This window comes from Dryobates pubescens, chromosome 4 (genome assembly GCF_014839835.1).
Source record: "Dryobates pubescens isolate bDryPub1 chromosome 4, bDryPub1.pri, whole genome shotgun sequence".
NCBI classification, from domain to species: domain Eukaryota; kingdom Metazoa; phylum Chordata; class Aves; order Piciformes; family Picidae; genus Dryobates; species Dryobates pubescens.
The window spans coordinates 11,521,789-11,547,845 of record NC_071615.1 but is presented as its reverse complement, the minus strand read 5'-3'; the positions used below and the strand labels follow the sequence as shown (position 1 = coordinate 11,547,845).

The 26,057-nt window shown below is 59.4% G+C and overlaps 3 protein-coding genes across 4 annotated transcripts; 1 reads left to right on the top strand and 2 right to left on the bottom strand.

The window, feature by feature from the left end:
- Window positions 1-214: 214 nt before the first annotated feature.
- On the top strand, window positions 215-12,492 carry ERN2 (endoplasmic reticulum to nucleus signaling 2). The gene is made up of 22 exons (XM_054180718.1): window positions 215-310; window positions 2,822-2,939; window positions 3,275-3,308; window positions 3,799-3,871; window positions 4,189-4,261; window positions 4,359-4,481; window positions 4,567-4,668; window positions 4,905-5,166; window positions 5,274-5,352; window positions 5,429-5,579; window positions 6,744-6,865; window positions 7,052-7,225; window positions 7,714-7,944; window positions 8,204-8,322; window positions 8,784-8,973; window positions 9,603-9,702; window positions 9,796-9,995; window positions 10,651-10,798; window positions 10,891-11,018; window positions 11,469-11,592; window positions 11,786-11,853; window positions 11,923-12,492. Exons 1-22 carry the CDS (start codon window positions 215-217, stop codon window positions 12,112-12,114), a joined length of 2,907 nt encoding a protein of 968 aa, XP_054036693.1. The 3' UTR covers window positions 12,115-12,492.
- Window positions 12,493-14,149: 1,657 nt separating this feature from the next.
- PLK1 (polo like kinase 1) lies at window positions 14,150-19,585 on the bottom strand. The gene is made up of 10 exons (XM_054161337.1): window positions 19,196-19,585; window positions 18,911-19,079; window positions 18,648-18,792; window positions 18,235-18,328; window positions 17,492-17,711; window positions 16,945-17,103; window positions 16,676-16,753; window positions 16,030-16,184; window positions 15,449-15,631; window positions 14,150-14,411 (listed from the first exon to the last, which is right to left on the bottom strand). Exons 1-10 carry the CDS (start codon window positions 19,583-19,585, stop codon window positions 14,205-14,207), a joined length of 1,800 nt encoding a protein of 599 aa, XP_054017312.1. The 3' UTR covers window positions 14,150-14,204.
- A 1,639-nt stretch (window positions 19,586-21,224) lies between these two features.
- DCTN5 (dynactin subunit 5) lies at window positions 21,225-26,011 on the bottom strand. Of its 2 annotated transcripts, none has more exons than XM_054180566.1 (7): window positions 25,910-26,011; window positions 25,679-25,747; window positions 25,107-25,225; window positions 24,601-24,712; window positions 23,927-24,029; window positions 23,642-23,733; window positions 21,225-21,581 (listed from the first exon to the last, which is right to left on the bottom strand). In XM_054180566.1, the coding sequence occupies exons 1-7, from the start codon at window positions 25,955-25,957 to the stop codon at window positions 21,561-21,563; spliced, it is 564 nt and encodes a 187-aa protein (XP_054036541.1). In that variant the 5' UTR covers window positions 25,958-26,011; the 3' UTR covers window positions 21,225-21,560. The 2 variants fall into 2 exon arrangements, with proteins under 2 accessions (XP_054036541.1, XP_054036543.1); XM_054180568.1 differs by lacking the exon at window positions 21,225-21,581 and adding an exon at window positions 21,592-23,001.
- Between the last annotated feature and the right edge of the window lie 46 nt (window positions 26,012-26,057).

Here is a 26,057-nt window from a genome sequence, read left to right as displayed (position 1 = left end):
CGCTCATGCAAGGAGACCGGAGGGCTCCTGGACAGATGCCGGGGGGTCGCAGGGTGCAGCCCGTGTCCGCCCCCCGTGCTGCGCGGGGCCGGGCCAGGCCGGGTACGGGGTGTGGGGGGGGCAGGAACCCGCATCCTGGATCCGCCCCGTCCCCGCTGACTCACGGCCCGGCCCGGCCCGACCCTGCGCGCCGCGGCCCCGGTATGTCCGGGACATGGGCGGCCCCTCCGCGCCGCTGCGCCTGGGGCTGCTCCGGGGGCTGCTCCGGGGGCTGCTGGTCCCGCTGCTGCTCGTCCCGCTGCCGGCACTGGTACGGACTGGGCTCGGCCCGGGGGGTTGGGGTGGCGGTGTGCCGGTGCCCGCTGGCGGGAGCTGCGGGTGCCAGCCTGGGTGCGCGCGTGTGGCTGTGCCCTGTGTGTGCCCCACGGGGGGCGACACGGGGGTGCCGTGAGAGTGCCTGGTGTGTCAGCGCGGGCACCGTGCTGTGTCTCAGCTGGCAGTGGGCGCCCATACCCTGGGTGCCAGTGCGTGGAGACAAGGGCAGGAGCACAGCTGGCAGTGGGTGAGGGACTTCGGCGAGTGCACAAGGGCTGGCACCCAGGAGAGTGTGGTTTGTGGGGTGAAGGGGCTGTCGGGGTGGTGGCAGGTGGGGTCCCGTGGCTGCACGGCGGGTGGTGTTGGCAGCGTGATGGAGGTGCCCAGGGCAGAGGTTTTTGAGCTCTGCCCAGAAAAGCATCTCCAGCATGGCTGGGGCTGAGCTGAGGTCCCGTTGCTCCTGCCCACAGAGCCTGGCAGCGTGGTGCCCTCGGGAGCTGGACGGCAGCTCCCACAGCCGGTGGCATTTTGAGCGGCAGGGGCAGTGTGCCAGGGTGGGCTTGGCAGACGTGGGTAGCGCTGCTCTGGCAGAGGAAGCAGCAGACACTGGCACCGTGTTTCTCTCTGTGCCCAGCTGTCCCCCTGCCCGTCACTGGGGCAGCGAGCATGCCCCAAGCCCACCTCTCACTCTGGGCTCAGCAGCATCCCCGCAGGCTGCCGGCTGGCATGGAGAGAGCCTCAGGAATCCTGGGGAACATCCCATGGGAACAGCAGCCAACGCTTCTGGTCTGGGACAGAGAAGAAGGTGGTGGCGGCTCCCGGCCATCCAGCGCTCCCAGTTCCACCTGTGGTGGTGCGTGGGGAGCAGGCTGGGCAGCCTGGCCTTCGGTCCAGTGCCCTGCCACTAAAACACCAGCAGCTGCAGAAGAGGTGGCAGAGGGCAGAGCAGAGCCCGCAGCCTGCTGTGGCTGGGCCGGCCGGAGGGGCTCGGTGCTTTCGGTTCTGCTTCCCTGGTGCAGCTGTCCACAGCACCAGAGCTCCTGGACTGCCTTGTTCCCACAGCCAGCCCCTCACGTCAGCCCCAGCCCGCCTGGCACAGTGCTGGAGAAGCTGGGCAGCAGCCACTCTCCTCTGCCTGCCACATTGCGTGCCCTCAGCAGGGGAGAGCTGGGATCTCCCTCCGACCTCACTGGAAAATTAAGCAAGAAGGGCAGATAAAAAACCTGGGCTTGAAGCAGAGGGGCTGATGTGAGGTGTGTCAGGAGGGAGCTGGTGTGTGCTCCTGGCATGGGGACAGCCTGGCACCCGTGCAAGCTGCTGTCTGTGTGGTTGGAGCTGGAGGAATTTCAGAGGAGAATGTGTCTCCTGGCCCTGTTCTGCCATGGCTGGGCTGGTACCACCATCAGGTCCTGCTCAGCAGAGGGCACAGGGTGATCCCTGCTCTTCAGGATGGTGCAGCTCCAGGTCAGGCTGTGCGTGGCTCAGGCTCTGGCAACTGGTACAGAGCAGGGAATGGGGCAGCAAGGGGGCTGCCAGGGGATGGCATGCCCAAGGATATCCCTTGGGCAACCCCACATGCTTGATTGGCTTCTGCATCGTGGCCAGTGGGGAGTCTGGGCACTGTTCTGCTTCCTGGCATCAGGGATGGTCACTGCTTTGATCCCAGACATTGGGGACAGACCCTGCTCTGCTCCCTGGCACTGGGGACAGCCATTCCAGCCCTGCCTCCACCTGAAGCCGTTTGGGTGCCCGTGCTGTTTGCTGATCCCTGTTTGCTGACGGGGTGAGGCTGGCGTGTGCGCCCCGGCTGAGCTGGCACTGGCTGCATGCGGAAGCAGCAGCTCCTCTTCCCCACCTTGCTTTGCAGCCACTGCCTCCACGTAGTGGCAGCTGAGAGCTGCAGCTCTGGAAGCCAGGACGAGCAGTGGCTGTATTTCTGGCAGGAGAAGTCACCCAACTCGTTTGCTTCCGGAAGGAGCCTGAGGCTGGGCTGTTCAAATCACCTCTGGAGAGGCTCCAGGAGCTGGGGCTGGGAGCAGCCAGGCTGCAGCTCATCCCAGGGGAGAGGAGGAAAAGGGAATGGGAATGGGAATGGGAAAGGGAAAGGGAAAGGGAAAGGGAAAGGGAAAGGGAAAGGGAAAGGGAAAGGGAAAGGGAAAGGCTGCACCCACCCCAGGGTGGCACCGGTGGGATGTGATGGATGCTGCAGCAGCCTTAGTGCCAGGGCTTAATGCCATGGGTGTGTAACAGCACCTCTGGACAGCTGTTGGCAGATGTGGGTGTCCTGTGCAGGAACAAGTGGTCTTGATCTGCTGGTGGAAGAAGGTGAATTATCTGTAGCTGCCTTGTGTCGCTGGGGATGAGAAGGGACATTGGGGCCCTTTCCCGCTGTCTGCTGCCATGGTGTGCTGGGTGCAGGGGGTGCTGGGCTGCCTGAGATGGTGCAGGTCACGGTGGCTTGTCCCCAAGCCTGGCCTTGCTCTGAGGGCAGCATTTTTGTCCCTAGTGCCTCAAAGGTGCTGCTGTGACGGTCCCAGAAACACTGCTCTTCATCTCAACGCTGGATGGAAACCTCCATGCTGTGAGTAAGAGCACTGGTGACATCAAATGGACCCTGAAGGATGGTGAGTAGTGACCTGGGGTGCCGGCTCCCAGCCTGGCTCCCTAGGTTTGTCCCTGATGGAGGTCGGGGATGCACCTTCCTGCCTGGCTCTTGCTTGTTGTGCTCTGGGCCAGCAGCTCCTCAGCTCCGGGGTGCTGCTAGCTGCAGCTCAAGGGCCAGCACGGGTGTAGGGGAGCAGAGCAGCTGGTGGGGCAGATCCCCACTGGTGGCAGTGCCTATTCTGGGTGTGAAATGCAAATCTGTGGAGCTGAGCTCGGGCAGTGCTCAGCACACAGTGCCACGATGTCCTGCGCCTGGGGAGCGAGGCTGACAGCTGTGTTTTGCTCTCTCTTTCAGATCCCATTCTGCAGGTGCCTGTTTATGTGGCAGAGTGAGTGTCCTCCCCCTGGGCGGGGTGCCTTTCTCAGGGAGGGCAGCCCATGGGCCGGGCAGGAGCTGCCCGGAGGTGCACGATGCCCTGATGAACCAACAGGTCCAGAGCAGGAGAAGGGAACCTCGGAGCAGTGCCCCTCCCAGCCTGTAGCTGGTGATGAGCAGCTGCGGGCTCGCAGCCTCTCCACAGCCAGCTGGGAAGCTCACAGCACCACCATGCACAAAAGCATAGGAGAGAAATAGGGGAAAATCTCTCTGGAAGTGCAGGGGGAGGCAGGAGAGCATCCTCCCCGGGGCAGGCAGGACATGGAGCCAGCACTGCTGAGAGCCGTGGGGAGTGCTGACTGGGGCAGGAGGTCGTCTCCCACCAGATCCAGTGCTGGAGCGTTCCCTGGAGCAAACAGCTGAGGGTGGCTCTTTAGGACAGCTCCTCTCAGCCCTTGGCAATGCCCAGCTCAAGTTTCACTCTCCTCTCTCCTCCTTTCCAGACCTGCGTTCCTTCCAGACCCCAATGATGGCAGCCTCTATATTCTGGGAGGAAAAAACAAGGAAGGTCTGATGGTCAGTGGGGCTGTGGGCATCCTCCCCACACACAACCTGGGGGTCACTGGGCTGGGAGTCCAGGTGGAGCTGCTGGACAGGACACACTGGGCTTTTGGTGGCTCCTGGAAGATGTCAGCTGAGTGGGTGTGGGGCAAACACAGGTGGGACCCTTCCCTACCACTCTGTCCTGTCCTGCTCTGGGCTGAGCAGTGAAGGCAGGGAGGTGGGGGAAGCTGTCCCAGGGACCTCTTCTTTCCCACCCCACTGCTGAAGGCAGGAAGGCTGCAGCCTGGGGAGGTTTCTCTGCCCCACATGCGCACCGCTGTCTGTTGCAGAAGCTGCCGTTCACCATCCCGGAGCTGGTGCAGTCCTCGCCGTGCCGCAGCTCGGATGGTGTCCTCTACACCGGTAGGGAGAGCGAGGAGGGGACACGGCAGGAAGCTGGGCTGCTGGGGGCAGACAGCAGGGCTGTGAGGACTCACGGTCGCTGCATTTTCCTTCCCAGGGAAGAAGCAGGACACCTGGTTCATCGTGGACCCCAAGTCAGGAGAGAAGCAGACCACGCTCTCCACAGAAGCCTGGGACGGTCTGTGCCCGTCGAGCCCCCTGCTCTACATCGGCCGCACCCGTAAGCCAGCCCCGCTCCCGGTTTGCCCTCCCAGCCGCAGGACCGGGGTGCTGGGCATGACATGGAGCCCTGCTGTGGTCCCCAGAGTATGTCATCACCATGTACGACACCAAGTCTCGGGAGCTGCGCTGGAATGCCACCTTCTCTGACTACTCGGCCCCGCTCTGCGAGGAGTGCCATCACTACAGTGAGTGGCCACCAGGCTCCTGGCAGCCAGGGGAGCTACAGGAGGCAGCCCTCCCTGCGGGACCCTGGCTGTGCAGGGACCCAGGGAGGTGCTGCCGTGGCCAGCGGGTCTTGGCCTGCCAACTGCTGGGAAAAAAGTCTGCTGCGCTGGGCACGGCTCTGCTGGGAGCAGAGCAGCAGGGAAGGGCCCAGGGCTGTGGCAGGGATCCCCCGGACAGCTCCCTCTGCTCCTCCCAGAGATGGCACACTTCGCCTCGAGCGGCGACGGGCTGCTGGTGACGCTGGACAAGGAGAGCGGCGAGGTCCTGTGGGCACACAACTACGGCTCGCCCGTGGTGGGCATCTACCTGTGGCACCAGGACAGCCTCCGTCGCGTCCCGCACCTCAACCTGGCCATGGAGACCCTGCGCTACCTGACCTTCCACTCGCAGGACATCCACCTCCTCAAGGGCAGCTACCACTCCCTGAAGGACTTCTCTGCCACCAAGACCCAGCTGCTGTACGTGGTCCCTGCGCCCCGGCGGACGGTGGCATCGGCCCTGCGGGCGCCCGGGCTGCCCTGATCCGTGACGAATGGAGGGGCTGATGCCTGTCCCTGCCTTGCAGACCAGCGCTCTACGTGGGGAAGCACGCTGCCAGCTTCTACGCCCTGACCTCGCTGGTGCACGGCAGCGTGGCGCTGGTGGTGAGTCCGCTCTCGGGGCTGGCTGCCGCGGGCACCGCTGCCAGCCGCCGCTGCTCCACGAGCTGTCGGTCCCCAGCCGCAGAGCATCACCCTGGCCAGGATCGACGGCCCCACCACCGACGACGTCACCATGAGGGAGTCGGGGGAGTGCGAGATCACGCCCAGCACCGAAGTCAAGTACCCGCAGGGCAGCATCGCCTCGCCCCGCAACCAGTGGCTGCTCATAGGTGAGCACCGGCGGTGGGCAGCCCAGGCCATCCCTGTGCCCTTCCATTGCCTTAGGCTGCTGAACCCCTTGTGAATCCATGGCATCCATGGCCCGGGAAAAGAAAAGCAGCAGCATTGTCCTTGAGGTCTCAACCACAAGGGAGAGCTGGCCAAGCACTTCTGGAAGTGCTTGAATCAGCAGCAGCTTTCAGGACACAAATGAAGCATTTTGTAAGCCCTGACTCCCAGGAATGGGTTCCTGACTTCCAGGAACATGTCCCTGACTCCCAGGAATGGGTTCCTGACTTCCAGGAACATGTCCCTGACTCCCAGGAATGGGTCCCTGACTCCCAGAAGCAGGTCCCCGACTCCCAAGAGTGGGTGCCTGACTCCCAGGAGCAGATTCCTGGCTCAGCAACACCCTCTAAGAGTTTCAGTGCTTAGCAAGTGACACTGTGCGAGGGGCCTGGAGTCTCTCTGGTCTCAGGTTGCCTTCAGGAATCTTTCCAAAGCTGGAGCCATGCCAAGGCCTTTCCCTGTGTCCTTGCTCCCACGGAGTGCCCCAGGGAGCTGCCAGTGTGTTCTGGGGTGGCAGCAGCCCCACCTGCTCTGCTCACTGGGGTAAATGGACCGAGGCTGTGACTCACTCCTGGGGACTGTGGTGACTCTGGCTTGGGCTGGTTGCAGCCCATCCTTGTCCCCTCCCCTCGAGGGGACCCTTTGAAGCAGGGCTGCTGTGGGTGTGCCACTGCACACCAAGCCTGGCATGCAGGCTCTAGGTTCCTTACTCTACTCTGTGGTTGCTGTCACCAGGGTCCTTCCATGCTTTGTGGTTGCTGTCACTGTGACCCTTCCCCACCCCATGGTTGCTGTCACAGGTGTGATGGATGCAGTGGTGTGTTTGGAAGTCGGGATGGTGTCTCAGGGTCGTGGGAGGGAGGCAGAGGGGCACAGTCAGCCTCCTGCCCTCAGCATTTCTCTGCTGGCTGCTGCTGCTCCAGGTGCCCCTCTCTGCAGATGGAGCCAGCAAGTTGCAGCCATGACATCGTGTGTCCCATGAGAAGCAGGACTGCTCCAGGAGAGCAGAGCTGTGTGCTTAGCCCACCTTGGTGCTGGGGAGATGAGGGCATGACACCATGACCAGAGATCCCCTGATGGTTGTCTTCACTCTCCTCCCACCACAGGGCACCACGAGCTGCCCCCTGTGGTGCACACCACGATGCTGCGAGCCTTCCCAGAGAACCTGAGGAAGACCACGGAAACCATCATCCTCAGGGCTCCTCCTGCCAGGACCATGTTCGATGATGTGAGTGGTGGAGCTCTGCTGGGCCCCACCTTGGCACCGGGAAGCACCTCAGGCACTGCTGGGTTACTGAAGGGCTGGGGCTCAGCTGTGGGTCCCCAGCATGGGGTAGCATGGGGAAGGGGTCCCAAACCTGAGTGCCTCGAGATCTGCCCCTCTGGTGTCACCCATGCCTGGCATGTGTTGCAGTTCCTGGCCCCAAGCAGCTTGGAGGAGCCAGCTCTGCGTGGCAAGGAGCACTCCCAGCTGGACCCAGCGCCGAAGCAGATGGAGGTGTACCCCGAGGCTGGCACCTGGGACCTGGTGCTGGCTGGCATTGGCACGGTTCTGCTGGGTGGGGGCATCCTGTTCCTCCTGGTCACGGTGAGTGGTGGCCACTGGAGGAGCCTGCTGCAGGAGCTCTAACAGTGCTCCACCAAAGTGTGAGGAGAAATGTCTCTGGTGTGAGGGTGCTGGAGCCCTGCAGCAGGCTGCCCAGAGAGGTTGTGGAGTCTCCTCCTCTGGAGAGCTTCCAACCCCACCTGGCCATTGTGATCCTGGGCAAGCTGCTATGGGTGCCCCTGCTTGAGCAGGGGGGTTGGACTGATCCCCAGAGGTCCCTTCCAACCCCCTTATGCTGGGATTTGGGGGGTCTGTGAAGGGTTGGGACCTCCCTTTTTCCCATCCTTGTAGCACAAACATCAGTGCCATGGGTGGGATGAGCCCTGCAGCTCCTGTGCTGTCTTGTACCTGCTTGTGGTACCCAGCTGAGGCTGGCCAGGGCACAGACTCATGGCTTGTGCCCGGCTCTGCCCACACCCCAGCTCTGCTCTGGGCATGGGAGCTGAGTGCTGCCCTGGTTTGTGTTCCAGAGGCTGCAGAAGCAGCACGAGGTACAGCAGCAGCAGCTAGAGAAGCAGATTCAGCTCCTGCAGCAGCAGCAAGAGAAGCTGCTCCCGGGCAGGGTGTCTCAAGAGAGTGTTCCTGCGGAGCCCAGGGAGCTGGTGCTGGGCCAGGGCAGCCTCTCACAGGTCTCTCAGAGCTCCAGCCACTCAGATCACCTGAAGGACCTGCCTAATGGGTTGGACAGCCCAGATCCAGATGTCCCAGCAGCTGCTGAAGGTGTGTGCAGGGGGGAACAGGCAAGAGGTGAGTGGCTCTGTCTGTGGATGTGTCACCCAAAGCTGGGGCAGAGATGCCCCAGAGATGAGAGGGCTGCAGCCCAGCTGAGATGGGGAAAATACAGATCTGCTCCTGGATCACCTTGGGCTACAAAAGCCTTGCAAGAGCAGGGCCACAGAACAGGCCAGGTGGTTAAAGGTCTGGGTGTCCCCTGTAAAGGGCTAAGGCTCACAGGCTGAGGGGTGGCTCTGTCCCTCTTCCTCTGCAGATGCAGAACCAGATATGGTTGTAGTTGGGAAAATTTCTTTTAACCCCAAGGATGTGCTGGGACATGGAGCTGGAGGAACCTTTGTCTTCAGGTGAGTGGCACCCCTGGGATGCCTTGCCCTCATACCACTCTCCTAGGAGCCACAAGGACAGCTCCAGCAGCTCATTCCTTGGCTGGAAGCTGCTGGTTCAGGGGCATTTGAGAATGGGTTGTCACCTTCTCCTTCCCACGGTCCTCTTCAAAGCCATCTGGGAGCTGGGCTCGTTGTCTTTGGCAGGTGTCCCCTCACACCAACACACAATGCCCCCTTCCCCTCCTGCCTGCACTGGGCTCTCAGGCAGCTGGGCTGTGCCTGCTCCGGGTACTCCTCAGCAGCTCCAGCCCCTCCTAAGGTTCCCCTGGGTCTGGCCGAGCCCCTTTCAGAGCATGGAGCAAGGGGACGTTGTCTTTGAGAGTCACCCCAAGGTGACCCAGGCTGAGGACCCTGAGTTGCCAGCTCTGCTCTGGCTGGGGAGGGTCGTGCATGGACACCACCGCCGAGCCTCCACGCAGGGGCCAGTTCGACGGCCGGAAGGTGGCCGTGAAGCGGCTCCTGCCCGAGTGCTTCCATCTGGTGGACCGCGAGGTGCAGCTGCTGCGGGAGTCGGACGAGCACCCGCACGTGGTGCGCTACTTCTGCACCGAGCGGGACCGGCAGTTCCACTACATCGCCACCGAGCTCTGCGCCGCCACGCTGCAGCAGGTGGGCACGGGGCCGCGGGGGTGCCCATCAGGCCAGGCTGTCCCCCGGCCCTGTCTTGTCACCCCAGGGCCTTGCTGGCAGCAGAGTGCTGTGTGTGCCCACGGGAGCTGGGAGCTGTGCGTGCTTGTGGGCAGGGCTGGCAGCCGGCAGCTTCTTGCTTTGAAGCCCTCTTTGGGGTTCCTGCCTGGCCATGGGCACACAGTCCTGCTCCCAGCCTGCTTCCCTTCCCAGCTTTCAGAAGGGATGGGTGGGATTGGGAGTTGGCAGGCTTCAAGGTGCTTTGGAGAGGCCAAGCAGCTGGCAGCAGCACTGCTCCTATGCCAGCCAAGGCTCTGCCCCTGCTTACCTACCTTCAGGAGGAACATGGCAGCTCCAAGCCCTGGCATCAGCCAGAGCTGTTGTTCCCTTGCTGGGAAGAGGCTCAGCAAGGGAGAGAAGCAGCCTTTCACCTCTCCATAAAGCAGGGCAAAAGCTGTGGGGTGTGAGGGCACCAGTGAGGGCAGTTTGCTGCATGGGCTTGTCTCCTTCAACCTCTGCCAGCCTAGAGACTGAAAAGTCTCTCTGGGCAAGCCTTGCCTTCTTTGCCCGCTCCATCAGGCCTGAGTCCATCTCTTTCTGCCTCACTGCAGTACGTGGAAAGCCCCAGCTTCGACCGCCGCGGCCTGGACCCGGTGTCTGTGCTGCGCCAGACCATGTCGGGGCTGGCACACCTCCACTCCCTCAGCATCGGTGAGCAGCAGGGCTGGCAGAGTGCGGGGCAGCAGGCAGAGCGCTGCCCTGCTCCAGCCCTGCTGGGTGACACCCTGCATCCTTCTCTTCTAGTCCACCGTGACCTGAAGCCCTGCAACATCCTCATCTCTGTCCCCAACCGCCAGGGGCAGATCCGAGCTGTCATCTCGGACTTCGGCCTCTGCAAGAAGCTGCAGGGGGGGCGGCACAGCTTCAGCCTCCGCTCGGGCATCCCTGGCACCGAGGGCTGGATCGCTCCTGAGGTGCTGCAGGAGGCCCCAAGGGAGAACCCGGTCAGTCAGCTGTGGATGCTCTCCTCACCTCGGGCGCTCCTTGAGCCCACGCTGACCGTCCCCTGTGCCGGCAGCGATCTTGCTGCGTGCTGGTGAAATGCACAAATCAGACCAAGGCTCCAGCAGCCAAATCCAGCCTGGGTGCTGAGGACCTCCCTCATGGGTTCCATGCCCAGCTCTGTTCAGTACAGAGCATCTTCTCTGGCTGCAGTCCTTGGAAAGCCAGGGTGGGAGGTTGAAGGAAGCCTCTGCTGGCTTAGCAGCTCAGCCCTTGACATCTTCTCAGCTACTTAGCACAGAGAATCCTGTTCCTGCTGGCAGCCACTTGCTGTAGTGGTCCCTGGCAGGGCACATACTGGTGCTGGCAGCACGGTCCACATACCCTTGTACTGGGGTCAGTTTGCAGAGCTGGGTGAGACACCAGCAGCCCTGGTGTGTCCATCTGACTATGGAGTCCTTCTTTCTGCCCGTGCCTCTGAAACCCTCAGCCCTGGTCTGGAGCCACTTGGCAGCACTAAGCAGGGCAGGCAGGAGCCTGGCATGAGGCATGCCCCAGCCAGTGACCAAGCGCTCACATCAGTGAGTGAAGGTGGGAGGTGACAGCTTTTGCTGCCCTTTGCTGTCAGGGGCTCATCTCCTCGCTGGTGTTTTGCAGACGTGTGCTGTGGACATCTTCTCAGCTGGCTGCATCTTCTACTACGTGGTGTCAGAGGGGCAGCACCCGTTCGGGGACAGCCTGCGGCGCCAGGCCAACATCCTGGCGGGCTCTTACCAGCTGAGCTGCCTGCAGGAGGAAACTCATGGTGAGACACTGCCCCACAGACAGGTGCCCATGGGAAGCCCCGATCCCAGGGCCCTTTTGGGGGTGAGCTCCCTGCTGTGCTGCTCCTTACAGACAAGGTCGTTGCTCGAGAGCTGATTGTGGCAATGATCAGCCCTGAGCCCCAGCGCCGGCCCTCGGCCCCCATGGTCCTTGTGCACCCCTTCTTCTGGAGCCAGGAGAAGCAGCTGCAGTTCTTCCAGGTGAGCTGTCCCACCATCAGGGCATGCAGGTGTGCTCCAGGGGCTCTGTAAACCATCTGCAGGGCACAGCCCTGTTTGGGTCACTGTGCTCATTTTGAGGAGAGGAGAAAGTTCTTCACTGAGAGAGTCATTCGTCATTGGAATGTGCTGCCCAGGGAGGTGGTGGAGTCGCCGTCCCTGGAGGTGTTCAAGGGGAGATTGGACGTGGCACTTGGTGCCGTGGTCTAGTCGTGAGGTCTGTTGGGACAGGTTGGACTTGATGATCCTTGGGGTCTCTTCCAACCTTAGTTATACTGTGAGACTGTGATATTTTGGAAGGGGTGGAAGGCTCCCTGGGGTTGGGGTCAGGGCCAGACCTCAGCGTTGGCTCTGTTCCCTGGCACTGGATGGGGTGTCACAGGGTGAGGCCCAGCGATGTAGCCCCCGTGGTGCCTGCCTTTGCTGATGCAGGACGTCAGTGACCGCATCGAGAGGGAGCCTGCAGAGGGCGCCATGGTCTCTGCCCTGGAGCGGGGGGCACGGGCGGTGGTGAGGACCAACTGGAGGATGCACATCTCCCTCCCCCTGCAGACAGGTGAGCGTGGGGCCAGCCTCACCTGCAGCCTGATCCTGCTGCAGCCCGACCCTGCTGCAGCCTGACCCTGCCGCTCACTCTGCCCTGCCAGTGCACTGCCAGGGCTCAGGGTCGGGCTGGCACCAAGGGGGCCTTGGCAGCCCCTGGCTCAGCCACACCCTGCCTCGCTCAGCGTCTCTCCTGCTCTCCCCAGACCTGAGGAAGTTCCGAAGCTACAAGGGAGCCTCGGTGCGGGACCTGCTGCGGGCCATGAGGAACAAGGTAGGGCCACCCCAGCTCCCCCCTGTCCCCAGCATCCCCCACCCCTGCTCACCTCCCTCTCTCCTGCAGAAGCACCACTACCACGAGCTGCCAGCCGAGGTCAGGGCAGCCCTGGGCTCTGTCCCCGATGGCTTTGTGCAGTACTTCACCTCCCGCTTCCCGCAGCTGCTGCTGCACACGCACGGGGCCATGAGGGTCTGTGCCCACGAGCGACTCTTCCAGCCCTACTACTGCCAGGGACCAGGGGATGATGGCATGTGACCATGGACACACACCAGGATGGCACCTGCATGGCTGCTCCTCCCTGCCCAGACCCACAGCCCCTTGGACTCTCTGGTGTCCTTCTCTCCCTTCGTGGGGTGAGGTGGGGCCCCAGGAACAGCTGGTCACCCAGCATGGGGTACAGGTCCAGAAGAGACGGGCATAGGGTGGCACTGGGCTCTCACCTGAGGTCTCCTGTGCCAAAGAGGGACCCTCTGGGTACTCCCCTGTGCAACCACTCACACTCCGACCCAGCACCCTGGAGGCATTTGTGTCAGAGAAGGAAAGCTCCCTGTGGTGGACACAGTGGTTGGGAAGAAGGAAGAAAAGGCACCTCCTGTTCTCCTGAGGGCAGCTGGATGGAGCTAGGTTCCACCAGGCAGCAGTGAAGCCCAGTCCTGTGCATCCTCCTGAGCCACATTTCTGGGACAGCAGCTCTTTGAGCAGTGTCAAACCTGCTCCTGACCAGAACTGATGCAGTCTTGACTCTGGAGCCCAGCAAGGGCTGAGGCACAGCAGGGTGGCTCTGTGCAGCTGCCCCAGGGCTTGGACCTGCTGTGTGCATCAGGGCTGAAGCTTGGGACCCCCAGCAGCCTCCTGAGAAGGAAGATTTTGATCTCAGCTGGGCTGAGACTTTTCTCCCTTGTGGTGACCAGGAGCCTGTGATCATGCCAGGTCAGAGCTCCTGTGCCCAGCAGCCCCAAGCAGCTTGTGCAGCAACTCAGGAGCAGTCGGCCCAGGACACACAGGTAGGGAACCTCTCTTTCAGCAATCCCTTCCTTGAGCCTGCAGCTCCCACCACCACTCCTGCTGCCCCAGGGCAGGGGGCCCATGGGTGCTCTGGTTCCAAGCATCCCCACAGGCATGTTTCACAGAAGCCAGCATCCAGGAGCATCACCCCACAGGGCCTTAGGCAGCTGGAGCTCCTTGTTAGAGCAGCAATGATTTTGTACATTTTGATTGTGTGCTGGGGAAGTTGTTACACAAGGAAGGGGGGTGGGGGTGTATGTGGTTGGGGCTCAGAACACTGGCTGGCCTAGAGCATTTTATACAAAATGTGATTAAAAAAACACTAAAAAGCTTCATCTGCTTAAAAATAAACTGACCTTAGAGCACCACAGGGTGCTGGCAGTGAGGAACACTGGGAGAGGACACAGAGCAGGGTACTGGACTCTTGCTAAAGTCTTCTACTAATTCTATAGTCATAGTTGTGAGCATCTTGTGTAGTAAATGCAGACAGGGAAAGGGGACATGGGACAGTGAGGCTGAGAGCTTCAGCACACCTCCTGCAACACCTCCAAGGTCTGCCCTGCTGCAGCATAGCACTGACAGCTCACAGACCTTTCTTTCCTTCAGCTAATTATCTCTCAGCTAAGCTTAACCCATAACCTCCTGTCAGGATCTGCTCTGTGATGAGGTGGGGCAGGGCTCAGCTCAGCCAAGGGCAATCAGACAGCATGAGGACAGCTCTTGCATGGAGGAGAAGCCAGAGGTGAGGTGCTGCTCCTTCCCTGCAAGCTGAAGAGAGCCACACCAGGCTGGACACTGCACTGAACAATCTTTAATCAAGTAATGCAATATACAAAAATGTTTAGGTTCCAGGTAGATAAATTTCAATAGTAAAAGGCTAATTGCTCAGTCTCACCCTGGGCCTGTTAAAAAGGTCTCACCTGAACATCCACAAGAGGAAACAGAGGCCTGGAGCAGGAGCATGGCCACACACAAATAACTTACATGATAGTCCTTGCTCTCCTCTGGAGAGAACAAAGTACAGAAGGCCCAGAAGCCTCAAACCAGAGGCTTGGTGCTGGCATCAGGCTTCGGAGTATTAGGAAAAAAACTGTGAATGCAATTAAAAAACAGACTATTAGGAGTGGGGAAACAAAAACCCTTTGGGTAACAGTCAGAAGGAACAATGCTGTCCCCACAGCACCAGGAGCTTCCTTGTGGCAGCTGGATCAGAACCAGCAGCAGAGCCCAGCTGCGAGGAGAGGTTACGACACGAGCAGGGGTTTCCACCAGAGTCCCCCTCATCCACACAGCCAGGACAGGTTGGCACAGACAGGTGTTGAGTCCCTGAAGAGCAAGGGCTAAGCAGTGGGTTTGACACGGATGGGGCCAGACTTGGAAGCCAGGAGCTTCTCCACCATGGTGCGGGCGTAGCGCAGGCGCGTGGCCAGCTCCTTGCAGCAGCCGTGCTCCTCCATCAGGCTCAGCTTGTACGTGCGGAAGTCTCGCTTCTCGTCGATGTAGCTGACAGCAGCCATCAGGGGGCACAGGATGACTTTGGTGTGGTCCTGTGGGGAGACAACACGCCGTCACCCCCGGAGCACTCTGCCTTTGCTCAGGGGGAACCATCTAGGGCAGCGGCTGGGGCGTCCCGGGGGCACCCAGGAGCGCGCTGGCAAAGCGCCGCAAGTGGCCAACTCTGCCTGTGCAGCAGCCTCCCGTCAAGCTGCTGGGGTGGGGCCAGGGGAGGCCACAGACCAGCAGAGGCTGGAGCACCTCCCCTAGGGTTGAGGGAGTTGGGGCTGACATTTTCTGGCTGGGAAATGGTTCTTGTCTTACTGAGCCCCGCTCTGGCTCCTCAGCTCTGTGCATTCTGCTTGTTTGTGCATCCCGACAGCAGTGGGAGGGAGGGGATTCTGCCCCTATGCTGTGCTGTGCTCTGCTGAGACCCCCCTGCAGTGCTGGAACCAGCTCTGGAGTCCTCAGAACAGGACATAGGGACCTGTTGGAGCAGGGCCAGCAGAGGCCACAGCAATGCTGGGAGGGCTGGAAACCCTCTGCTGTGAAGCCAAGCCAAGAGAGTTGGGCTTGTTCAGCCTGGAGAAAGCAATGCTCCAGGGAGACCTTAGAGCAGCCTTCCAGTACCTGAAGGGGGCTACAAGAGAGCTGGGGAGGGACTTTTGGCAAGGGCTTGGAGTGACAAGATGAGGGGCAATGGATTTCAGCTGGAAGAGGGCAACTTGAGACTGGAGATTAGGAAGAAATTCTTTCCAGTGAGGGTGGTGAGACACTGGAACAGGTTGCCCAGGGAGGTTGTGGAGGCTCCCTCCCTGGAGGTGGATGGGGCCTTGAGCAAGCTGGTCTAATGGAGGTGTCCCTGTCCATGGCAGGGGGTTGGAACCAGATGATCTTTAAGGCCCCTTCCAAGCCATTCTATGGATCTATGAATAAAGGAGAGAGCTCCTTGCTAGGCAAGGAGTGGTGGCTGGCACCAGCAAGGGGGACGAGGAACCTCCCGGTGCCCAGCTCGTGGGGCAGCTCCAGCTCAGGTCCTGCCCTCACACAGAGCCAGACCCTGGGCAGCCTTGGCAGGGCAGAGGCTCACCTGGAAGAAGTTGATCTGCACGGTGCCGTTGCTGAGGTGCAGGACGATGGCGCTGCGGGTGCGGAACCAGGTGCAGAGGTAGGGCAGCCGTGCCAGCTCGTCCCCTTCCCGCGGCGTGATGTTGGCGCCCGCCTTCAGCAGGTGCTCGCTCATGTAGTTGCGGAAGTACTTGAGTAGTGTGATCTGCAGGGGGGTGGCAGGGGCTGTGAGCAGGCAGGCCCAGCAGGACCCCACCTGCAGGGGCTGCTGCCACCATCCCCTCTGCCAGCGGTGTCACCGCACACCTGTGGGCACACCTGCACAGCCTGGTCTCTGAGACTCCGCCATGTGCAAGCCTTGTGAGCACTCAGCTCCATGAAGCTGCTCACAAAGCAGCCTCAGTTAGAACCCAGCAGAGCTGCCAGTGTCTGTCCATAGGGCCACATTTTAACCAGCTATAAGGATGCCCACGGAACACCAGTGTCTCCAATTTGCAGATGTTTCTCCCTGGAACCCACCCTGCCAAAGCCCAAGCAGCCTGGCAGAAGCCTCACCAGGAGCAGCCATCCCCCAAGCTGAGGGTTCCTGTCCCCAGGACTGACCTTCTTGTTGAGGGCAGAAGGGTAGGATCTGACAGTGAAGTAGGACTCAGTGCTGTTCTGCTCAATGTACTGCAAGCTGTCCCCATCGTTGTACATGATGAGACGAGTGGAGTCATTGAAGAGAACGCCCACACTGTTGTCACACAGCTGGTAACCTAGGTCAGAAGGGAGCCAGAAGGCTTTCAGACACAGGGAACCACTGGTTGTGTGAAATACAACAGCAGAGGATTGAGTCTTCTAGGGGTTCCCAAACAGCCACCCCACCAATTCTCTGCCAGGTCAAAGAATCTCCTCTTTGTGGGGATCTGGGGACACTTTTCCTTACTGGATTTGTCCTTCTCTGGCTGCATCACCAGCTGCAGAAGCACCTTGGACTGCCTCAGCAGGTACCTGAGCTCACTGTGGAGCCAGAGCAGCCATCTCATACAGCAGGTAGCCATTTTCCACCTTAAAGTGACCAGAGCTGATGCTTAGTGACCACTGCTCTGGATTCACTGGATACTGGGAACATTCCTAGTGGTGATCTTGGACACATACCCTGGAATTCTGTGATTAAAGAACCAGACCATTGCAATACCAAATTCAACACTTCCCCCAGCCTCTTCAGAAGCCAGACAAGGCTGAATTGCTGCCACATGTTATTTACCTAGTCCATATTTATCTGAATAGTCCACCCATTTGCTAACCCAGAAGATGGGAATGCAGGCTGGGTCCTCAGCTTCTTCTGCAAAGAGAAAAGGAGCTGTTAGAAGATATTTCACAGCACCCTGTGCATCCCAGCAGGGCAGAATGACAGACAAGCAGCTACTACAGTGCCCCTCAGCCTTCCAATTTGAGCTGGAGGTCAGCTTGTCTCAGAGACAGAAGTAACTTCCCCAGGAAGGGCAGTAGCTGTGGCATTGTCCCCAGACCCACCTTGCCTCACTATGGTTCTCTCAGAGGGCTTGGCTGAGTTGAGTGCAGTCAGCTGCTGCAACATGTCTGCCAAGTGACAGTTCACAGTATCTCCCAGCTCTTGCAGTCCCATTGCATTCTCCTTCTCAGGCAGGTTCTCTCGTGCAGGGCTGTCTGGTCCTGGTCAGGAAAGAGAAGCACATAGAGGTGTGAGCAGGGTCCTCAGGGCACCAGAGTTGCCTTTTACCTGAACTACAGGAGAGATGTTAGGTACCATAGATTCATGGGGTGGAAGGGACACTCAAAGGTCATCCCATTCAACACCCCTGCAGTCAGCAGGGACATGTCCAACTAGAGCAGGCTGCCCAGGGCCACACAGTGTTAAAGCTAGTGCTGCCACTTCTCCCTGTGTTGGCTCTGGGGCAAGGAGACCTCCCTCCTCACAAAATGCTCCAGTTTCCCCAGAGGAAGTGGGAGAAGTGGGGAGGCAGCACCACGCCCCCCCACTGATGGTGCTGGATGCACCAGCAGGCTCTCACCAGCACCGTGGTTCAGTCCCACCCCTCACCTTTGTTGAGAGCAGTCAGTGGCTTCCTCCCATTCAGATCCAGCCCGCTGGGAGCAAGGGAGAACCTGGGAGCCATGGTGAGGCAGCTGGTGGGCAGGCGGGTGGGGATGTAGCCCGACGTGAAGAACTCGTCGCTCAGCAGCTCGTCAATAGTGGGGCGCGTGGCGGGGTCGGACCTCAGCATCTTCTGGATGAGGTTAGCAGCTACAGGGTTGATGTGCTGAGGGGACACAAGCAGGTGGCAGAAAAGGCTCAGGGGATCAACCTGCACCGGCAGCAAGTGTGGCAACCTGGGGGAAGCTGTGCCTGGAGCAGAGCTCCTGGGGGGAGCGAGACGAGCAGGATGCACATCGGGGGAATGGGAATGGGTGGAGACAGAGCTGGCAAAGCCTAAAAATCAGCTGTGGCAAAACCATACCAACAGCAGCAGGGAGAGCTGGAGACATGGCCTGGACCTCGTGGTCTTGATCACTGCCATTTAACCCCACATACCAACTGCCCAGCTGGGATTTTGCTGGATTATGGAGGAGCTGCTGGTTCTCCAAGAGGAAGCTGTGGCCCTATGGATTCGCTCCACCAACTGAGACCTCCCCTTCCCAACACTGCACAACAGGAACCATCTCACCAACATGTGAGAGCCCACTGAGTGCCAGGAAAGAGGACTGTGCAGTAGAAGGTGATAGGAATTGCTGCAAGGGGGTCAGGAAGGTACAGAAAGAGCCTTCCCACAGGAAGGAGCATACCTGGGGGATCGTGTACTCGTTCTTCTTGATGCGGATGTACGTCTCCTTCAGACAGGAGGTTTCAAAGGGTGGTTTCCCCACCAGCAGAGTGTACCTGTATGTGTACAGGGAAATGTGATTGCAGATGAGGTCTGTGTGCAGAAGGGACCCCATCCTAAGCACACCCCAGGGTTTTCCTGGCAGAAGGAATGCACTCGGCATCGGCCACGCAGGAGCACAAGCACACGTGGTGTGCGCCCGGCTCCTGCCCCCAGAGAGGGAATGCTGGGATCTGGTGCTCCCTGACAAAAGGGCTGGTGCTCCAGAGACAGCACACCCAAAGCTTTGGCACATACCAAAACCCAGAAGGCCCAAGGAACCCATGATCACAGGGACTGCCCAGCCCCACGGCCACATGAGGTGCTTTGACTCACATGATGCAGCCAATGGACCAGATGTCCACCTCGAAGCTGTGCCCCTTCTTGCCCAGCACCTCTGGGGCAATGTAGTTGGGAGTCCCACACAAGGTCTTCTTGCGCTCGCCATCGTACTCCACTTTGGTGGCCAGGCCAAAGTCACCTGGGAGAAACAGGGAGATAAGGCATGACTGGAGGTTGCCAGAAGGGCTGGGGTCTCTGCCACGGAGCAGCCAGGGGGCGCGGTGGGGCTGGTGGGTCATCGTGTCAGGAGCGCCTACCGATCTTGACTTCCATGTCGTCGCTGAGGAAGAGGTTGCCCAGCTTGAGGTCGCGGTGGATGACGCGGTTGCTGTGCAGGTACTGGCAACCCAGGATGGTTTGCCGCAGGTAGTACCGTACCTCGGGTTCGCTCAGCACCTTCCGCCGCTTGTGCAGCTCCAGCAGCGACTGCGGGAACAGTCAGTACCGGGAGGAACCGTCAGTACCGATGGAAGCCGACACGCTCCCCTCCCCGAGGGGTGTCCCGCCGCCCCCCCCCCCCCCCCCCGGCCCCAGCCCCTCACCCTGCGGCGGCAGAGTTCCAGCACCACGTAGACAAAGTTGGAGTCCTCGAAGAAGCCGTGGAAACCGACAACGTGGCGGTGGGCCAGGCTGCGGTGGATGGCGATCTCCATGGACATTTTCTCCTTCTGGTGCGGCTTCACCAGCAACGACTTGGGCACCACCTTGCCCGCGAACACCTCCTGACTCTCTGCCTCCGTTAGCTCGTAACACCTGGCGAAGCCGCCCTTCCCCAGGAACCTCCCGCGCACGAAGCTACGCCGGGTCCGCGGGTCCACCAGAACCTTCGGTACCTCCTTCCCGCCGGTCGCCGCCGAGCTGCCCGTGCGGGCCGGCTCCACTACGGCCGTAGGTCGAACTACGGCCGCCGCCTTCCCAACCGCCGCACTCATGGCTGGCTCAGGCCGGGGTGCTGAGGAACGGGCTGCGTGCCGGGAGCGAGCAGGAGCGGCGGCAGCAGAGAGGAGCGCAGCAGCGGAGGCGCTGCCCGATTCAAACGCGGCTCCGGGACGTTACGCGCCTGCAGCCGCTCCCTATTGGCTGAGTGGATTTAAAATCCACGCCGCCCGCCGCGGGGCACCATGGGAGCGCCGGGGGCGGGGCCGGGAGCGCCGGGCGCCTGCGCGGAGGGCCGCTGGTGGCGGCAGCTCGCGGCCCGCTGCTTCCGGTGCGAGCGGGACACGCGCGGGGCCACCGGCGGGCGCGCGGTCCCCGTGGGCCGGCTCCAGCCCGGGTCGGTGCGGCTCCAGCCGGGGTCGGTGCGGCCCCGCCGGTTGCGGCCGTTTCTCGGCGCACACGGAGGCGGCTCCGGTAGAAGTGGGAGCCCGCAGTCTCCGGGACAGCGGCGGGGAGTCCCGAGCGCATGGCGAGAGGCGGTTTGCGTCGGGACACTCGTGATAGGGTTGTACCCGACGGGAGTTTCATGGGAGAGAAGCTGCAACTCGCCCGGGCGCTTCCCCGCGGCTTCCGGTGACAGTTGTCCGGAGCCAGGCCGGGATCCGGCGCGGGGAGACCCCTAGCAGGTCTCCTCGTTCACCCCAGGACCCACTCTGCTGATCTCCATTCTATGAAACACACACACACACACACCCTCGGTGGCACCTTCAGCCTCTCCCTCGTCACCCAGGGTGACATTCCCAGTTCAACACGGCCACGTCTGACCTCATGAACCGTGTCTCCACCTCCTCTCCCCAGACTCCCTGCGCTGCCCGGTGACCCCCGCCTGCCTCAGCCTTACAGAGCTCTGCGCTCCCAACACCACTCGCCACGAGCAGTGACAGTGGGATGCTCTCAGCACTTCACCTGGTCTCACTGCACAGCAGAACACCAATAACCCAAACCAGCACAGCACCAGTGACAGCACCCTGGCCTCTGAGCCTCCAGGGGCAGGTGACCCCACAGGGCTGTCACCAGGATGACGACAGTGCCTTCACCACACATGGCCTCCTTTGCCCAGCAGTGAAAGCAAATTCCTTCATCCCTGGCTAACAAGAACAGATGGTCCTGGCCAGCACTTCCCACCCTTTGGCAAGGTGTTGGACCTGTGGGTGCTGCTGCCACCACCCAGCTGGCCTTCAGCTAGTGACATGAGCCATCCATGGCTCCGGGGTGGTTTAGAGTTCAGCCACAGGAACAAGCTGAGTTGTCACTCCCTGGGATCTGCTCCACACCAAGCACACGTGGCCTCCACTCACTTGGCAGCTTCCTCACCTTCCTGCACAGCCTGTTCCTACACCAAGGGCTGCAAATCTACAGAGCCATCAGGATCTGTGCCTCTCACAGCCCAGAGTGGACATGGGGTGGACAAAGAGGTGTGTGAGAATGTCCCGAGGTATGAGCAGCACAGCCCATCACATGTGGACTTGGCACATGGGGACATGGTTTAATGGCTCCAGTGGTCTTAGGCTGACAGCTGGGCTCGATGATCAGAGGTCCTTTCCAACCAAAACCCCTTTAGGATTCTATGATCAGCCCTGCTCCGAGCAACTGGAGCCAAGCGCACAGGATCGATGACGCAACAGCGAGTTGGTGTTTGGAGTGCTCAGTGTTTGTACAGGATTCCTGAAGGAAGGGGGTTCCTGGGAATTCCCTCCCTGAGGACCATGCCACCCCATGCAGCTGCAGCTCCACTGTGGCTACACAGAGGCCTCCCCTGGAAGTCAGGGTTTAGTGTGCTGCACTGGAGTAAATGGCCCATGGGGAACTGGGCAGGATGCTGCAACCCACTGACTCTCCATCTTCCAGAGCTGGCAGAGGCGTAGAGGTGAGCCCAGGTCAGAGGGATGCTTCAGAGGACAGGACAAAGTGGCCAAAGCTAAGGAACATTAACAGTGCTGGGTGCCTGAGATCTTCAGTGGCAGCTTGGTGTTAGGCCCTGGCCGAGGCCACCTTAACAGAGACAACAGAAGAGGGTTTAATTCAGCCAGACAGGTTGGCTCAGCCTGCTGGAAGAGCAGGCCAAGAAATGCTCAAGTAATGGTGCAGTCACACATCTCCAAGGACTGTGGAAAGGCATCACTCAGAATTCTACAGCTGCCAGCCCATTTCCCCTCTCAGACTCACATCCCTTAACCTGGCAGCCTCCTCCCACCCCTGTCCCACCCCAGCTCCATGCTGCCCAGATGTGGCTGCTCCTCAAGCAATCCCAGTGAAACGTGCTATGTGGTGTTGAAACTTTGAGGTGAGACACATGGCACACACAGTCCCCCTGAACCGACACAGGCAGCTGCCCGGCCACAGGAGACAGCTGATGGCAATGTTCCCAAAGGGAATGGTGGTGAGACCCTGGCCTGGGCTGCCCAGAGAGGTGGGAGATGCCCTGTCCCTGGAACCATTCCACATCAGGTTGTTTGGGGCTCTAAGCAACCTGCTCTAGTTGCAGCTGTCCCTGGTCACTGCTGGGGGCTTCACTATCTAGTCTCCTCCAACCCAAACCAGTCTGGGACTCCATTCTATTCTATAAACCTTGCAAGAATGCCCAAGAGACTGTGGCCCATGTGCCTCAGCACAGCAGAGACCTCGCTCTAGAGTTTGATTGGAAGAGTCACAACCTTGAGTCACTTGAACAACTGAGGAGGCTTTAATTTACACACAGTAAAAACACAAACAAACCAGTCAGGGGGCTCACATCGGACGAGCAGAGGTCACTACACGCTCTGGCACTTGTGGGTTCTTCCTACTGAAGGTGTTCCAGCACTTTGCATCACACAGAGCAGCTGCAAGCTCCAGGGCTGCTGGTCCTCAGCCACACTCCTACCACAGAGCTATTACACCTCCTGGCCCCCCACTGCCACACTACAACACGCAGGAGCCCCGTTTTCAAGAGCTAGAGAAGGACAATGCTAAGCTTGAGTGGAACACATCCAGAGCAGGCAGATCCACTTGTCTGGCACCCAGTCAGGGACACACAAGAGTCAGTGGCCTCCAGCTTCCACAGAGCTGCTCCCAGCAAGAGTTATTCCTGCACTACTGCAAGTCCAAAGTGAAATGTTCCCTCTTTCCACCAAGTCTGATTCTTAAGTTTTGTAATGCAAAGAAGCACCAAAGGGCTTGCTGCAAATACACACTGTGGGTAGTAACTGGAAGCAACTGCAGCTTTCTCTCACCCCATCTCCAGTTTCTGCTTTGAATTCTCCACTTTCTGCTGCACTGAATTCTGTGAGAGACATGGAAATCCTCTCTTCAAAGCCCTTTGGCTCTTTAAGGTCTGCAATATTCAGGAAGCAGAACATGCACTAGCCACAAGAAGGTGGTGGAGGAGAGCACAGGACAGATGTATGCTTGGAAGAGCTCAAAGCTAAGTAGTGTCCTGTCAGCAAGGCATAGAAAGATTTTAATGTCAGCCAAAAGTCCTAAAGCCAATCCCAGGATGCTGAATTGTCCCTACAGGAGAGAATCTCAGTCCACTGGGAAAAAAGGAAGAGCCTATCCAACCACCTCCCATGCAGGTGGAAAGGAGCAAGTGTTTTCCCAAAGGAAAGCCCTGGATGTGATCAGCACTGGCAACTAACTGCCTGTAACCCACATCTCAGCCACAGCACTGCTACACTAGGGTGAGACTGCTTCCAGTACACATCAAGCCCCTGGCTTTGGGGTAGGAACAGAGCTGGCATGAAAGACTTAGGCTGCAGAGTAGATGCTGTCAACTGCCTTGTTCCCCAGCTGCAAGGAGGAGATGCTGCCCTGCAGGGAATTCATCAGCTTCCTCAGCTCTAGAACATTTAACAGCACAGTTCAGACAGGATGGGATGAGTTACATTCAGATGGGTGTACAAAGTTTAACCAACATGACACAGCAGCTTCACCAGGGACAGCTTGGCCAGACCGTTAAGTGTTGGACACCCAGTGGAGGGGTCGTGCCCTGGTCCCAGTAAGGAGATCTCCCTCCCTGCCCCCAGGATGCTCCTGTGTGACTTTACTGCTCTGAAAGGTGGTAGAGGCTACTAGACCTGAGTGAGAGGCAAGAACTTCTGGTAATAGCTCTTTGTAACATCGATCATAAGCTCCTGGGTGCATTCCGGGAGTTCACCAGTGAAGAGTCCTGCAAGAAGAAGAAGAAGAGTTTGACCATCAGCATTACACAGGAGAAAGCAGAAACAAGGTGACTTCCCTAGCCCTCTATCCTCACATCTTGGCACTAAATGCCAACAGGCAAGTTTGTCACAGCCTTCTCTTAAAACAGCAATATTGATGCTAGCCATGCTGCCACGTGAGGGAAGCTGGAGGCAACATACCTGGGCAGCCCGAGAAGACCGTGAAAGGTGGGACCACTGTCTCAGGAGGTAGCACTGTGTTGTCTAGGATCTTGCAGCAGTCTTTCAGAACACACCTCCGACCCTACAGCAGGGATTAGGCAAAGTTACTACTTATCAGGAACAGGCTGAAGCACTCAGTGTTTGAAGGGAGCTGAACTTCAGCAAGCTGAACTGCTCAGAACGTGTTATGCGTGAGGGATCACAGGAAGAATCACCCTGGCAGAATGTTCTTCCCAGCAGAATGGAACTGTTTTCTTTCTTGAGCAGAACCTTCCCTTTGCTCTCCACTAACACAGCCTATGAAACTGCAGCCTACAGCCTGAGCCATGCAGTGAGGTAGTAAAGCCTTCTCTGCCTTAGCAGCCAGCAACCCTCAGTATTTTGTGCTATTGACAAACAGCTGCGCTTGTACTCCACGGAGAGGCCTTCCCCAGACCGTTCCCTCAGCCAGAGGGACAACATTATGGGATGGATTTTCCACACAACACTCAGCTGAACCCACTATCCTCAGACAAGCCAAACTGAAAGCATCGTTTCCTGTGGAGAAGGAAAAGGAGAAGAAACAGCACAGCTGGTGCAGAGGCCTCTTGCTGCTGTTACAAAGCCTCAAGAGTACTCAGAGTTCAAAGGAGAGACTGAGGAATGGCACTCACAATGACACAGTTCTTGCCTATGTGGACGTAGGAGCCAATCTGGGCCGCGTTGACAACACAATCCTCTTCTATGAAGACGTGATCACCAATGTGCAGAGGGAAAAAAGCCACCCTGTGACAGGAGAGTTACTTGTTCAGGTGTACACCAGGCTGACCCACCTCACTATCAGGCCCAGATCACACTGTGGAGCCTTCCACCTCCAGCTGGACTGACAGAGGTGCCTAGGAGAGTAACTGCTCTTCCTCAGTTGTGTCTAAAGGCCAACCTAAAGTAGCCACAGGAAGACATTGAGGATAAACAGAGAACAAGTGAGACATGTCCTTCACTTCTCTATTTTCAGACATCCCAGCCCTTCCCTCGCAGGGGCTGAAGGGCAGAGGCAGTTTCAGAGGGACATATCTCTGCAAATCACTGCAAAAGGAGCACAGATCTCAGCCAAGCTGGTGTATTTTCGTGGGTATATGGATTTTCACTTCAGTCTCCTTAACAGGAGGGAACCTCTTACCCTTTACTGAACTTCTTGAAGGGTGGTCTGATGACGCTGCGGCTCTTCACCACGCAGTGCCGGCCAACCCGAACGTTTGCCAGGTCACCACGGATGATGCAGTCATTCATAACTATGGTCTGGAGGAGAAGAAGAGACAAATGAGCTCCAGCTTCCACCCGTTACCAGTTATCATGCAGAATTGTGCAGAGATCAGGCTGCTCCAGCGAGATTATTTCTTTCAGTCAAATGAAAAGTGAGAACAAAGAAAAGGCAAAGGAGCCTGGAGCCATCAGCTGTGTTCTGGCCAGTAAGCTGCACAAAGTGAGCCAAGACAGAAAGAAAAGCTAAAGCACAAACAGTGATCTGCTTGCACAGCGAAGCAATCCTGTTGGTGCTCTCAGTGAACAGAGCTCTGGTACCTCGCAGCTACAGCGGCTGTCAGTGGATAGCGGAGCAGCGTGGGTGCCAATGAAGAGGTGACAGGGACAGCCCGGCTCGGCCCCGCTCCCTTCCCACCCACCCGAGCTGCCAGAATGCGCGAGGTACCAGGGCGGGGGGATCCTGAAGCTCCCTCCCTCCTCGCCACCTACCTTGCCGTTAAGAACGATGTTCTGGCTGCCGCACAGTACGGACTGCCGGCTCACCTTATTGCCGGATGCCTGTGGGGAGAACGGGCGGGTCACTGCCTGGGCCCTGTCGCCTCCCGCAGCCCGATACCCCAGCACCTCAACGAGACGAGGCTGGCAGGGCCCGATCCTGTCCCCTCAACTGTCCCCGCCACCCCAGCCGGCCCCCTACAGCACTCCCCAGCCCCCCCGCACCGTCTCGATGTACTCGGACTTGTTGTAAAGCATCTCGCTCAGCTCCATGACGGCTGCGCCGCTTCCGCACAGCCACTCCCGCCTTCCGACACGTCACTTCCGTCCACAGACGTCACTTCCGCCGCCGCGGCCTATGGCGCCTCGGTCG